Here is a 15,548-nt window from a genome sequence, read left to right as displayed (position 1 = left end):
CATCGCCTCCGCCTGCCTGTCTGCCGCCCTCCTGTCCTGTACCGTGGTACCTCGGGTTACATACGCTTCAGGTTACAGACTCCGCTAACCCAGAAATAGTATCTCAGGTTAAGAACTTTGCTTCAGGATGAGAACAGAAATTGTGCTCCGGCGGCGCGGCAGCAGCGGGAGGCCCCATTAACTAAAGTGGTGTTTCAGGTTAAGAACAGTTTCAGGTTAAGTACGGACCTCCGGAACGAATTAAGTTCTTAACCTGAGGTACCACTGTATTTTGCCATGTCAAAGGATACGAGTGAATCCGCCCGTTTCGATTTATCTTAGTTTCTATTTCCCAGTCTTAAATGCAGTTCCTCGCATTGCCACGTCAGTTTTCGATTTTGATTTCATGAAAATGCTGGGAGCTGCAACTTTCTGAGGAGAGACAGTGCATTTTTTGAGAGACGAAATACGCTTCCCAGGTGCTTTAAGGGCAGCGATTTTTATTACTTCATCTGAAGGGAAAGCGGGCCTTGTATATACGTGGCACTCATGCATTAGCCTGACTCGCCAGTCGGCGCTTAAGCGAAGTTGCCACGGCAACAAGCAGCCGGCGGCGGGTGAGACGCTGTCACGGCGGAAGCTGAGCTGACCCATTGAAACGGGGGGCGGGAAAGGAGGAGTGACAGACAGCTTGAGCCTCCACTGAGAGCCGAGAGCTGGGATTGACAGTCGCGTCAAGTGGACGCAGAGGGACGTTACCCCGACCTTTGACCCTGGAGGCGAGGGCGGGAAAAGTCGACTGCTGTAAATGCCGGAGCTGTGATTGTAACAAGCGCCTAGTCGGCCACCGTAGCAATCGGGGCCTTAAACCGCACGACGATCCGGAGGAGGGGTTGGGAAAGAAGCTGGCTCGGCCTGCGGTTGGTTGAGCTCAGGCTCCGCCCACTTACTCGTGGAGCCCCTCAGGAAGGTGCGGGGGGGAGGGGGAGGGAGAAAGAGAAGGCGCGCGCGCGTGGCCGAGCCTCGCTTCAGCGGACCATGGCGCCCAGCGGCGATGTAATGGGGGCGGCCGAAGACCTGGCCGATCAGGTGAGTTCCTCCCCTCCCTTCCTCGGATGGAATTCCGCGGCCGGCCGAATGAGCCGCGTGCTGGGGGCCGTACCATCTTTCCCTGAGAGGAGGGGAGGGCGAGCGGGAGGAAGGTACCATTTCCCTCGCTTCTTTATTCCCTTCCCGTTCGCCTGCCTTTCGCGAGCGGGGAGATGGCGGCGGGGAGGAGGAGAAGCGTCCTCTGTGGAAGGCCCGCTCTGCTGGCGAGGGGCGCGGAGGGCAGAGGCCGGGCAGAGCGGCGGCGCTTCAGCCCGAGGAAGGGGCGTCCGCCTGAGAGAAGCAGGCCGGCAGCCCTGTGAGCCGCTTGCCTCCTTTTTCGGGAGGAACTTTTCTCCTCAGGCACGGCCGCTTTCGCTTCTCCTCGCTGGTCCGGCCCTGGCGCGAGGCAGCGGCCTCAGGCGGCAAATTCCGAGGGGTGGAAAGCGGCTGGAAAGCCTGCCTAGGGGTTTGCCCTGCAGCCCCTTAGTTAGCTTGCTGCCCTAGCATGGCCCACGCACGAGTGAGGTGACCTGGGCCTGCATCTGGGGGGGTGAGAAGCTCGTGTTGCCGGTCTTGCCTCAGAGGTGCCAAAAGGTATCCCGCCGGGCATGATCTGGAGCCTAAGGCATGAGGGGGCGGATGGGCGAATTGACTCTGGGTGGGAAAACTAAAAGGATTGGATTGGTTGGTTGAGTTTACTTATATGCCACTTTCCCCCCACAAAGAGCTGCGCAAACATTCCAAAAATTTGCCAAATAAAGAGCATGCCAGTTATTCAGAAATGACAACAGAATAAATCCGGTATTGCGAAATAACCACAAGCGACGCTTAAAGACAAAGTGAAATGAGTTAACTGACAGCGAAGTTTCCGGTACAGTACTGGTCTTCCTGTCCTCAAGGAGCCTGGCTTAAAATGCAGTTTACAGGAAAAAGGGTCCTCTCTTCTGGCTAGGTGACATATAACTGGCCCCCATATCCTTACTCCAAAGGGGGCTGGCAGCAGCAAAAGGCCGATGCTGGGAAGGGCCATGGCGGTCAATTGTTCCCCCAGCCTCCTGGAAGTACCAAGAGCTGGTGCAAAGTTGGCTTCATGCTGCACCAGCCCTGTGTGACATGGTTTTTGTTTATCAAGGATGTGGAATCTAATCCTCCCATATGTTGTTGAATTCCAACCACTTTTGGTCACAGCCAACGTGGTGAGGGGTGGTAGGAGTTCATAGCATCACAGAATTGTAGAGCTGGAAGGGACCCCAAGGGTCATTTAGGCCAACTCCCTGCAATGCAGGAATCTCAACTAAATCTAACCTGACAGATGGCTGCCCAACCTCTGCTTAAAAACCTCCCAGGACGGAGAATCCACCACCTCCCTAGGGAGTCCATTCCACTGTTGAAACAGGTCTTACTATCACAAAGTTCTTCCTGATGTTTAGTCAGAATCGCCTTTCTTGTAACTTGAAGCGATTGGTCCAGGTCCTAGCTTCTGGAGCACTATCCTCTGTGTGACAGCCATTTAGGTATTTGAAGATGGCTGAAAACCTTCTCTGAATCTCCTCTTTACCAGGCTAGGTAAAGGTAAAGGTACCCCTGCCCGTACGGGCCAGTCTTGACAGACTCTGGGGTTGTGCGCCCATCTCACTCAAGAGGCCGGGGGCCAGCGCTGTCCGGAGACACTTCCGGGTCACGTGGCCAGCGCGACAAAGCTGCATCTGGCGAGCCAGCGCAGCACACGGAAACGCCGTTTACCTTCCCACCAGTAAGCGGTCCCTATTTATCTACTTGCACCCGGGGGTGCTTTCGAACTGCTAGGTTGGCAGGCGCTGGGTCCGAGCAGCGGGAGCGCACCCCGCCACGGGGATTCGAACCGCCGACCTTTCAATCGGCAAGCCCTAGGCGCTGAGGCTTTTACCCACAGCGCCACCCGCGTCCGTCTTTACCAGGCTAAACATACCCAATTCCCTTAAACATTCCTAATCAGGCTTGGATTCCATATCATCTTGGTTGCCCTTCTCTGCACACGTTCCAGCTTGTCAACCTCCTTCTTAAATTGTGCCCAGAACTGGACACAGTCAGTGTTATAAACTTAATATAAGCTAGGAGCCAAATGGCACCTTAAACCTAGGTTACGGTCACCACAGTGGAATGTTTGCCCAGGGGGTTGGACAAGATGACTCTCAGATCCCTTCCAATGCTACAATTCTATAATTCTATTATGTCAACTATATGTAGCTTGCTCTTATTCATTTGCCCAGTATGCAAGGAGACACACAGTGGAAATGGAAATAGTATTAACAATGGAGTAAGGTTTTTAAACTGTAGTTCGTGAGCTCCATTTAGGTGGCCTGTGAAAAGTCTGCAGCACAGTCAAATATATCTGTATTCAGCCTTGCACTTAGTTTATTTGATGTAATGATGGAGGACTGTGTTCGAATCAGCTGGCTTGATGGAGATGTCAGTTACCAAAATGGTGCCCAGAAATCTCAATGTGGTTGCAATTGGACCTGCACCAGTAGCAAAACACACATGGAGAAATTTAGATATCGGAAACAGCACTTCAGCTGTGGTCTAACCAAGGCAGAATAGAGCAGTGCTATTACTTCCCTTGATCTGGACACTATACTACTTTTGATGTATCACAACACTGACTCATGTTAAGCTTGTGGTCCAACAACATCGGAAAAGCCACAAGTTCCACATTTAACTGTACTATATATTGACATTACTGGTGTGGAATCCAACTAGCTGGAAGTGATTTTAGCACTGATTTGGCCACCAGGAACAACACTTAAGTGTTGTGGCTATTTTCATACATCAAATAATTGTGCGTAATAATACCTACATAAAGTTGGCCATTGTACTTTGTCCACAGCTGCAATTACAATAAGTACTGGAGAGTAAAACAATGCATATGTAGGCTTAGAATGGGTTTCTGATTTGTGTCAATGATTGTGTGCATTGAGCTATGCAAAGCGAAGACAATTCTTCCAGGTTAATCTGGAATGAAAAGGTGTGATTATGTGTGTGCACTCTTACATTAAATGGGATTTATCAACTCTTTGCCATCAAGTGCATTTTTAAAATATGTTATTAAAGAGCTTCCTTGTACATCTACAGGTTATAACATAATACCTGTTTTTTTTTCTTAACCTTTTTGGCAAATTCAACCAGTCACATGGTATGCAATGCAGGTCAATTAGTCATCCAAAATGAACAAAACGTTTTTTATTTTTGTTGCCTTTACTATCTTTGTGCCTTGATTATCTTTCTGGCAGTCAGGGCATTTGGGATAAGAGGATTTAATTTTTGCATGATACATTCAGATATATAATGTAGACAACATTATATTGGTGAAAAACAGGTTTATCAGTGTCCTGTGTATCTGTATTTGAAAGTTGTTCCCATGTTCAATATACGGTAATGTATTCCTGGACAAATGCATAGGATTGCAGCCTTGCGGCCCATTCTTAAGCATAACTCATCATGAGTTTTATCTACAGGTAAACGTCAACATAATTTTAAACTGGAGGTTTACAAACACTCAGTTTGTAAACTCAGTTTGTAAACTCAGTTGCATGTAATTGGAATGGTAAGCATAAATGTTGTGACGTGTACCAAGGCAGAATGGGTGGGCCTCATTGAGGGCAACTTCCTGAAGTTACAAGTTGCCTGAGGAATATGAAGTGACTTGCACTTCTTGTTCTCCACATAAAACAACACCAGTCTTAAGACTGTGAACTTTATATCACTTAGAACTGGTAATGAAAAGAAAACTTCATCAATTAACCATAATTTTTAATTAAAAGAGGTATTCACCAATCATATGGTGTTTTGTTAAATCTGCATATGTTCTTCATTTGAACAAACAAAAGTTCGAGAATGGGAAGGGAAGGTTACTTAGTAACCTTAGTTGATAAATTAGTCTATTTGTGTCCTGTCTGGTTCCATCTTAGGAGAAGCATTCCTTCTTATGTGAGAGATGCCTCTTCTAAAGTGGTGCCTACCATGCACCGTTTTTATTAAGGACTTGAGTGAAAAATAATTAAAAAATTCACCACTGACTTGCCTTTTTAATCAGAGTACATGTTGAAATCAATTAAAAGTCTTTTAATTCATCAAAACAATTAAGTGTTGGCAGCTGTAGCCTTGTGCTTGCTTACTTGGGAGTAAAGCCATTTGAATTCAGTAGTTGAATTCTAAATTAGTATGCATAAGATTGCAATTTAAATGATGCAGCGTACTATTGCTTCCTTTATTGTTGAAGTCTGCAGGGCCATGGGGGTAGGAGAGGGTCTCTAACAAAACTAATGATCAGGGGCCAGTGTTGTGCTAGTATGCTAACCTCATGCTGCCATGGAATGTGCTGTACTGTCTGGGGCTCATCAACTGTTGAAGGGGCAGTCGTTTTCCTCCCACAAAAGATCTAAGAGTGGTAGTAGATTGGATTTGTCGAACAAAATCATGTGAAGCATGTTCTCTGATCTCAGCCCTCTACCATGCAAGGATCATTTGTGGACAGTGAAGGGAGCTGCTGCTTTACCACTGAAAGAAAAAAGTAGGAATTGGGCTTGGATACACTTTTTTCTGCATCCACTATTGCTTCCACTGTAAAGTTGCATGGATCAATATTATTGTTGTTGTTGTTGTTGTTTAGGGCTCACAATTTTGAATGACACCGGGTGTAATCAGTGTTGTACATGCAAAGTTCAGTTCACACAACAAGTCTTCCCTTTCATCTTCTCTTGGGGCACCTCAAAATCTTCTCTGCAGGGTTCTGCTACTCTTTGGAGGAAATTATGAGGGTCATGGTACCCTGCAGACAACAGTTATGCTACCAGCTTGTTGCTGTAGTAGTTGTTCACAATCTCCATGGTGATTCTCAGTTTACATTTATTATTTACCCTCACAACAACTCTATGAGGGAAGTTAGGAGGAGATAAATATTATTTTCAAATTTACCACCTAGTTTTATTATGGTCAAATGAGCCTCCCATGACATGGGAATACATTGTTTGCTTTCTAGGCCTGTAAAGATAGTGAGATCTTAATGCAGAGAGGAATCACAGAGCGAGCAACAGCACCCAAGAAGTAGCCAAAGCAGAATGAAGGTGCTTGGAATTTACATGTATAATTTATTGATTGTAGAGTTTTATTCCATGTTACGGATCTCCAAAAATATTTCTGTTTTGTGCGCATGAGTTTTCTTTGGCTTTCTTGGAGGAGAATTTCTAACACTGGGAAAACCGTATGTGGTTCATTGGCTGGATTGGGAAACAAGAATCTATTGGCTTTTCTACAAGGGGACAGACAAGATAGGCCATGTTTATGAGAATAATATGGGCCTGGGTTTTTTTAGCACAGATTAGACAAGCACACTTCTTCTATTCAGCCAGAAAGCATTGAGCTGGGGAAATAGTGTGGAAAGTGAACATTAAGTGGTCTGATAATTAATTATCCCAATCATAGTCTAGAAAGGAACATAAAGGTTCTCTAGAGCAGAAGTTTCAAACTTCCCTGAAAGGTACATTCGTGCTGAGTTGCGCCCAATACTGGGGGGCCCATCACACATGCATGATATCACACGCACAATGCCCCCAACCCGGTCAGGCTGACTCAGCCTGCCATCCCCCATCCTCAACCAGCCACCTTACCTTTGTGAAAGGGGCATGTGGGGCGAAGTTTCGCTCTGACGCTTCCCTGGCGACCCTCAGAAGGACGTGGCATGGCCAAGCATTTTGTCCTGGTGCGTCCTTTTAAGGATTGCTGTGGAATGGGGGTTGGTGGGCAGTCCCCTTGAAAATATTGGGGGCTGGCCAGCCCCACAGCCCCCTGTAGATGGCACTCCTGATGCAGGCAGTCTGTGGAATAATGCAGAACAGTTGGGGATATCTGTATTTGCCCTGCATTAGATTTCCTCCCCTGCCCCCCAATAACATAGCCAAAGGCCATTTTGATTCGAGGCTGAACAGGTTAACAAGGCCCTGGCCTACGTCCCATGATTTTCATTATATATGAGACACTCCTTTGTCACTTAAGACAGATGGATGCCAACATCAACAGAAACTGGTTTTGCTGTTGCTGGTGATGAAGGGGGGAAAGTTTATTAAGTAGTCCATCAAGGCCACTAGCCATTTTAAGTTATCTTTGCAAAAAAGAAAAAGTTTGCAAACCGCTTCTTGAGAGGAATTTTGTGTGTGAGAGGGGAGGTGGGGAGCAGAGAAAATGACTTAAGTCGGGAGCCACTACATCTTCAAACAGATAGATTTAGCATTTGGATTTACCTTGAGCAGCAGAATCTATATTGTTGTTTTGTCTCCTGATATGAGGGAACATGATAAGTAGTACCAGACTCAGACTCTGTAAGAGATTAGTTTCACTTGTCTACATGTTTCATTCAGGAGCAGGTCTGAAATCGAAAGTGTTTGGAGTGACCTACACTTGACCAGTACACCAAGTTATAACATCAGTAGCTTGTTTTTGCATGTATAAATTGGCCTTCCAGATGTTGAACATATGTAGTATATATTTGCCACCTCGTGGAGCAGAAGAACCCATAGATCATTTGGACAAAGTTGGTATTAAGTCTAGGCAAGGCTGACCTTCATTTCTGCAGCCATTTAGGGGCACTGTCCTGTCTCTCATGTTGTCTTTCTTTCACTCCAGTTCTTGCGTGTGACAAAGCACTACCTACCTCATCTGGCTCACCTCTGCCTGATTAGCACCTTCTTGGAGGATGGCATCAGGATGTGGTTCCAGTGGAATGAGCAACGAGACTACATCAACATGTCATGGGGAAGCGGTGCACTCTTAGCCACACTTTTTGTATTAATCAACATGTGTGGGCAGCTAGGTAAGGGCTTCTTCCTTTGGTGACTGGGTAGAGAATGACTGGAACAGATCTGGTATCCTCCATAGGTTTTGCTGCCAAAGGTGGGACACAAGTACATGTTTGCATTCTTTCTAGAACTTTCAGGGAGTGATTTGTCTTAAGGGCCAAATTTAGAATGCAGACTAGGGACTAGGTTTCATGTTTACATCAAAGAGCATTAGTTTTCATAAAATTTGTCAAAGCTCTGGTCTTTGAAACTAGACACACTAAGATAGTATAGTAACCTCAAATGTTTACAGCTCCAGAATAAAAAAAAATAAAACCTAACAGTTTAAACTAAAAAGGCTGGGCAAATAGAAAGATCCACCCAGTGCCAGAGACGCTTCCTTGTGGAAAGTATTCCAACCCAGGCACCACAGCAGAGTAGCATTCTCCATCTGCCTCACTTCAGAAGACAGGAATTCAGGAATTGTCCTCCAAAGAAAATCTTAATATTTGGGCATGCTCATGCAGAATAAGGTGATTCATGGCTTCTTTACTTATGTTAACAGTAAATAACTGTAATCTTAAAACACAGAGCAGCCAACTACTGTAATAGTAACTTGGAAAATTAACAGTTTATAAACGCCTGAGAAAATTACCAGGTCTTAACCTGGAACCAGAGTGAGACTGACATTGGCACCAGACGGACCAAAGAGGGGAGCGTATTGCACGATCCGGGTGCCCCCCTTCTTCATTTAAAGCTGCTTCAGGACAAGTGTAGGAAATGGGCATGTGGAAAACACTTTCTGTATTTTGTTTCCTTGTTGCAATTCTTCTGTTGTCCCTGAAGCGCCTTCTCTCTTGTTCTTTTAGCTGGGTGTGTGCTTGTTCTCGCCAGAAAGTTTGTCCCTTACGCATGCTTTGGCCTGTTTGGAATCGTTTTCATGCAGGTGAGTTGAAAGTGTAAGGAACAAGACCTAGATCCCAGAGTGAAAAGATATGCTCAGATCCAGTCAAGCTGCTTCAGAGTAGGAGGATCATGTTTTCATTTATTTGCAATTATTTACACGCTTCCGTTCCTTCCTAGAGTTCAGATCAACAAACACTATAAAATATAAACAGAATAGAAAGCAGTAAAATTCACAGCAGTCCAAATAAGCAGGAGGTTTGATTAAACAGAAAAGTTGTATCTGCCCTCCAAAACAGAAGTAGTGATGGAGCCATATAGGAATAAAATGTTAAGGTTTGAGGTATACTGAAATTATATGAAGTTCTGTATTTATTGCCGAATATCAATTGTAAAAGACTTTGAATGATAGCAATTCAATGCTTATTGCCAATAAGCTTCAATAAAACAATGCACATTAATTATAAAAATGATGCTTATTAACTATATTTTCAGTCTTAAATTATCAAACATGTTTTGACCCAATATTCTTCCTCAATGGCTTCTCTTTGCAAAACATTTTTTTCATCTTTAAGGCAAAATACAGAATTCCATGAGTCCAGTGCAGCATTTGGCAAGTCTTGAGCTCGTGAGCGCGTTGTTCAAAAGTAATATTCTACTTTCTGGTTATTTTCAACAAAGTAGGTGTGCCAAGTCTAGCAGATTGATTGTGATACATACTTTCCTGGAGTACAGTCTACTTCATTAGATGCCTAAAGTGTTATCCTACTGGATATAATATGCAAAAAGAAAAAATAAATATAAGCAAAAAGACAGCAATAAATGTCCAGTATTTCTTTGCAAAGTTCAGTTGCATAGAATAGGGGTAGCTGACCTGCAGCACTTCAAATGTTGATGGACTTCAAACTCCCATTAGCCACAGCCAACTTTTCCAATAGTCAGGGTAATGGGGGTTGTTGTCCAGCAACATTTGGAGAGTCACAGGTTAGTCTCCCCTAGTTTACAAGATAAGAAGAGACTGATCTAGTCACAACAGCAACCACAGACTAGAAAGATAGTATTAATTTTCATTGTGAATGGACTACTCTCTTCTTAGCTTGTTCACATTTGAGCTGTGCCTGGAACAGGGAAATGTCTTCTGCTATTTCTTGCATTCGATTATTCCCTGGCCTCAGTGTTTGCAAACCTCTTATCTCTGTACCTGTGTGTGTACACATCTGGCGCAGGACTCTTCATACTTCTGATAAAATGAGCAATAGTCCGCAAAAGCTTCTGCGACAATAAATCCCAGTCTTTAAGGTGGCTGAAGACTCTTCATTGTTTCAGCAGACAAACACGGCTACCACTCTCATTGTACATTAGTGATAATCTATTGTACTACACTAAGAACGTAAGAAGAGCCCTGCTGGATCAGGGCAGGGGTCCATCTGGTCCAGCATCTTGTTCTCACAGTGCAGAAGCAAAACCTGAGCATAGCAGCACTCTGCCCACCTGTGATTCCCAGCAACCAGTATTCAGAGGCACACGGACTGACAGTGGAGGCAGAACATGGACATTGGCTAGTCGCCAGTGATAAGCCTTATACTCCATTAATTTGTCCAATCTTTTAAAGTACTCCAAATTGATGGCCATCACTACCTTGGGGGGGGGGGTTAGTTTAACTGCACTGTGTGAAGAAACAACTTCTTTTGTCTGTCCTAAATCTTCCAACATTGGATTTCCCCAATATGTGAAATTTAGAATTATTTTGTTTGCCCCAACGTGCATCATTTTTCACTTGCTTACATTAAATTGCATTCCTCATTTTAATGCCTATTCGCACACTCTTGGGAATCTTCCTGAAAACTAAGTGTATATTAGTCTCATACACCAGTTCCCAATGAAAGGCAGCTCCTACCCCCAAAGCTGTTTTCTAGGAACTCTCAACAACTGTTCATGGCTGCTGCCAAGGAAATCATCAACTAATGATGGTGTCCTCATCACTACCTACTGCTTTCTTGTTTTTCAGACAATTGCCTACAGTATTTTATGGGACCTCAAGTTCTTGATGAGGTGAGTTAAAACCAGAAGGCATGTTGTGTTGTAACTCCATAGAGGATTCATGATGGGGTATTTTGATGTTCTTCACCTTTTGTATGTGAAATGTTTCTCTCATTCTCTCACACCCACATACCTTCATGTACGCTTATACAAGTTAGAGAGGGTTGACTCGTGTGCCTAAGAAGAGGCGGGTTGCTAGTTTGATGGTGGAAACAAGTTGGTTATAAAGGGGGAAAGGAAGCTGTATTGCACATAATCCCACCTCTAAGATTACCGGCCAGTGATGCTATGCTCAGCAACATAGTGCAACTTGATAATGTCATGGTGACCACCCGCATTATAGGCAGTCCCTTTCATGAGCATACAACTGTGCTCTGTCTCAAGCTCCTTTCACTCAGAACTCTCTCAGTGTTGTCACCAGTCCCTGTAGATTGAAAAAGTGACCATAGTAATTCTTGTATAAAGACAAAAAGCTTACAGGGTCTGCAAGTGGCCTCCTCTAGTTGCCCCTCCTTAAGTGCTTGGCAGGCTGGAAGAGGTTTCTCTTCATAAAAATAATAATCCAAAGGGAGGTCCTTGTTCCTTATTGCATAAAGATGCTGTCTTGATTGTGCCAAAAGCCAAGCAGGGTTTTTTTAAATAAACCCGTGTTTCACACTCTCAGATAGTTGCTTCCACTAGTCCAAATGGTAACTTATTTATAATAATTAATACACATATTTCTCATTTCCTAGGCATTTGGAGGTGCCCCAGCTTCTCTGATAAAGCCGAAACAGTAATTTATAAAAACAAAACATAACTGCTTAGGCTCACAAAAGCTTCAACTCGACGCAGATTAGTTCAATAGATAGTAAATACACTTCTTCTTAGGAAACGGGGTTCTGAGAATCCAAAATCTAAAATAAAATATCTTTATAAACCTTTCTGTACCCCTATGAGGATAGGGTTCACACTTGCCCTAATTTCAGGGGTTCTTGGAATGAAAGGTCCATTTCCAATTATATTCATGACCTAGTGGGGCAGACACTGAGTCTTTGCTTACTGTCTCCAAGCACATGTCGGGAGACAAAACAACAGGCTCTCTAATCTCTTGGGGAAAATTAGAGTCTTACAATAGAGGAAAACTGCCAGCCTTGGGGAAAGGATGACTCAGCCCTTTGGGCTGTGGACTATTCAATATTTTACAAGTCCTAGAGTGGGGCTTCTCAATGTTATAAGCCAGGTGGCACATCAAGAAATAGAAAACTTACAGGCACCAAAAATACCCATCTCAAAAAAGAAAACTTAGTAAAGCTCAGAATGCTCCCCCCAAAGGCAAAACGTGTAACCCCAAACAAATAAAACACAGAAGAAGCAGGATCCCTCTCCCCACAAAGAACCCAGCAGCCTCTTTCCAACCATAAAAGCTGAAGGCAAGGCAGGACCCACGTCCTGGCAAGAGTTAAGAGGCAAGGCTTTAAAAATTAAACTGGAGGGAGGAGCCCAGTATGCAGAGCTTTCTCATTGTCTATGCTAAATCACAGGAGTGGTTGCAGGAAGAATATCCAATCCTCACCTCCTTGGGTTATCTGGCCAGGGTTATCTTAGAACACTGAGTGAATGGGCAGCCATCTACTAGAAAGATATTGTAATCTAGGTTAAAGAAAAATACCTGTATCAAGTAAGGTAAACTAGGTATGCTGACTCTCAGAAGGGGGTTTTAAGTGGTAGTAATTAAATCAAGCAGGCCAGAGTTGCCATAGGTGTCATTTAGAGGTGTGGAAAAAGAGCACCAGGTGCATCCCAGCAATTAGGAAGGCAAAAATTGTGGGGTTAGGGAAGCAGCAGAATCATGAGAAGGTCCAGGTGATGAGTGCTACTGTGTTACAGAATATGCCGTTTGATACCTCCATTGCAGACCCCAGTTCCAAATTGTCTGAACCCCTTATGTTTTTTCTCCCTCATAGGAATTTGGCTCTTGGAGGTGGGCTGCTCCTGCTACTTGCAGAATCTCGTTCTGAGGGGAAGTCCATGTTTGCTGGAGTCCCTACCATGGACGATATCTCACCACGGCAGTACATGCAGCTTGGTGGGCGCTTGCTCCTGGTTCTCATGTTCATGACACTCCTGCACTTCGAACTTGGCGCCTTCACTGTGAGTGGCATCCATTATTACAAGACTTGGTTGGGTTTTCTCTGTCTGCAAAATTGGCTGGTATTCTATGGAAATAAGCACAAACTCAGTTGGGCAATTGTGTGCTACCTCACCACTGGATAGTAAATAGACTAGGCCCTTTAAGACATTATTCTGATTAATAAAGGAAACTACTCAGTTTGACTTTTGCTGCAGCCTTGTCACTTACCCAGGGATGGAGAATCTGCTAGATTTGACTTCTCTCCTACTCCGGGGTCTTTTTCAAACACCACTGGGCTGAATAGGCCAGCAAATGTTCAGAGAGTGCTGTTGCATCACCTTACATAACACCTTGCCTGTTCTTAGCAATCACAGAGCTAGAACAAATTAAGTCAAATTAGAAAATACGTACACATTTTCATAATGTATTGGGGAGGTCACAACATTTGTTTTACTTGGGTGCATGCCTGATCTCTGTTGTTGATAACAAGTTGGGGACACCAGCCATTGAAGCAAAGAATGCATTAAATTGAAGCGTGGTTTTTGTCTTCCTTCCTAGATTTTCCAGGACATCTTTGGCATGGCGCTTATCATTTTGGTAGCCATTGGCTTCAAGACCAAGCTTGCTGCTCTTACCCTAGTCATCTGGCTTTTCATCATCAACCTGATCCAGAATGCCTTCTGGAGTGTCCCCACTTACAGGCCTCTCCACGATTTTCTCAAATATGACTTTTTCCAGACCATGTCTGTCATAGGTGGCCTGCTGCTTGTTGTGGCGTTGGGACCTGGGGGGGTTTCCATGGATGAACACAAGAAAAAGTGGTAAAGATGGACTCTAAACAGAGCTCAGTGTGTGGGCGGGAGAGGGAGGGGAGGGAGGGAAGGGGACAAAGTACAGCTTTTACAAACCTGTATAGAATTTTCTTCTCCCTTGATTGATTCTCTTGCGGTTTATCATAGTTCACGGTTGCCTTATCAGGGTAGAAAAGCCTTTGCCTTCTATCCTGTTTGAGACATGTAAATTAAAGTCAAATTATATATATGTATGTATGTATATTGATTTACTGAACTTTTATACTTATCCTTTGAGACCCCATGGTTTTCTGGGGCACTGTGACGTATTGCCTTGTGAGAGGCCAGGATTAAAAAGTGGTTTTCTGGTAGAGTATGCAGGGGCATTCTAGATCCTTTGGCATTGCCCATTCCCTCCGGAGGAGGCAGGGCCAGCTTGTATTTTCGCTGCTGTGCTGTGCTAATGAGGTAGTGCCATCGCCAAATTCACTCTGCCTAATGTCTAAAAATCAAAGCCTATGCTGGGTTTCTAAGGTCCACAAGTGTTTGTGATTATAAAGTATTTCCGCCTCTTTTCTCCTCTAACCTCTTCACACACCCACCCTGGCCCGGACACCTCTTAGTAGGACTCAGGGTGTACACACGGTGCAGTTTTTGCCTCTCTCTACCAAGCATTCTTCCCTTAGAGCTGGGACTTACTGGAACAGAGGAAGCCTGAATTGCCCTGGAAGTAACACACTGGCAGAACCTCCCAACACCTAGACATGAGCCTGAATGTTGGAAGAATCTGGAAGGCAAAGGCTGCTCTAAGGTAGGTGTGGGGAACATTTGGCCCCTCCACACGTTGCTGAACTACACCTCCCAGTATCCATGGCTACTTGTCATGTTAGCTGAGGCTGCTGGGAGGTATAGTTCAGCAGCATCGGAAGAGCCATAGGTTCCCTACACCTGCTCTGAGGACCAAGAGTGCCTTTCAGGATGTTCTTCAAGACAAAGTGTCCAACTTAAGGAAGGAATAGGAGAAGCAATGGATTTAAACTAAGGTGAGGAACCTGTTTGGGGCTGAGGCATTAACCCAGTCGAAATCCCTCAAGGGCTGCATTCTGGTAGTGGGCAAGTCCAGAACTATACACACTCAATAAAAGTTATTTCTCATGAGAAAAGAGACATGTATTTGAGTCTCAGTAACTCCACTCAAGGTTCACTTCCCATTTCCTAGATTTTTTTGGGGACAAAGTATGCATTTTAAAAAAGGTCCTGCAAGTGTGAAAGGCAAAAAGAACTTGATAATCACAGCAGAAGAATGCAACTGTCAGTACACACTGAATGAAAAGCTGCCTCAAATGCAAAATGCATAGACACATAATTGCAAGGAAAGAAGTTGGAGCTTTGCTAATGCATTTTCCTCTGCTTTAAAGAGGGAGGAAAATGCAAAAGCCTTTGTATTATAAGTGTTCGATCTTCATGTGACTGAAGTTTTTCTTACTTCCTGCAGCAGATCTGCTTGTGGAAGAAGGAGCTATTGCACTCGATATCTGTTGGTGCATTTTAATATTGAAATAAACTGATTAGTCAAGTCTCTTCTCAACATTTTGTTCATATTCTGCAGTAGGTGTTCCCTGCTAACCATTGCCAGGATTTATATTTTCTCCTAATGGTTGCTGTACGCAGTAGCATCATTAATATGCATATTGCTTTACCCAGTGACATAAAGAAAAACACATTATAAACGTAGTTTTTTAATGTTCAGTATATAAATCATACACATAAATAGTTTAAAAAGCACCAATAAGCCTTGAGGAAAGCCTCAGATGAAATCATTTT

At 44.2% G+C, this 15,548-nt stretch overlaps 1 protein-coding gene across 3 annotated transcripts; it reads left to right on the top strand.

Annotated features, from left to right (window-relative positions):
- The first annotated feature begins 816 nt into the window (after positions 1–816).
- On the top strand, positions 817–14,095 carry LOC128404794 (surfeit locus protein 4-like). Of its 3 annotated transcripts, none has more exons than XM_053370721.1 (6): positions 817–1,068; positions 7,726–7,912; positions 8,747–8,823; positions 10,789–10,832; positions 12,767–12,953; positions 13,492–14,095. In XM_053370721.1, the coding sequence occupies exons 1-6, from the start codon at positions 1,018–1,020 to the stop codon at positions 13,756–13,758; spliced, it is 813 nt and encodes a 270-aa protein (XP_053226696.1). In that variant the 5' UTR covers positions 817–1,017; the 3' UTR covers positions 13,759–14,095. The 3 variants fall into 3 exon arrangements, with proteins under 3 accessions (XP_053226696.1, XP_053226697.1, XP_053226698.1); XM_053370722.1 differs by lacking the exon at positions 817–1,068 and adding an exon at positions 6,061–6,170; XM_053370723.1 differs by lacking the exons at positions 817–1,068; positions 8,747–8,823 and having other exon boundaries at positions 7,806–7,912.
- The last annotated feature ends 1,453 nt before the right edge of the window (positions 14,096–15,548 follow it).

The sequence above is a fragment of the Podarcis raffonei genome, chromosome 17 (assembly GCF_027172205.1).
Source record: "Podarcis raffonei isolate rPodRaf1 chromosome 17, rPodRaf1.pri, whole genome shotgun sequence".
NCBI classification, from domain to species: domain Eukaryota; kingdom Metazoa; phylum Chordata; class Lepidosauria; order Squamata; family Lacertidae; genus Podarcis; species Podarcis raffonei.
This window is presented reverse-complemented; position numbering and strand designations above follow the sequence as displayed.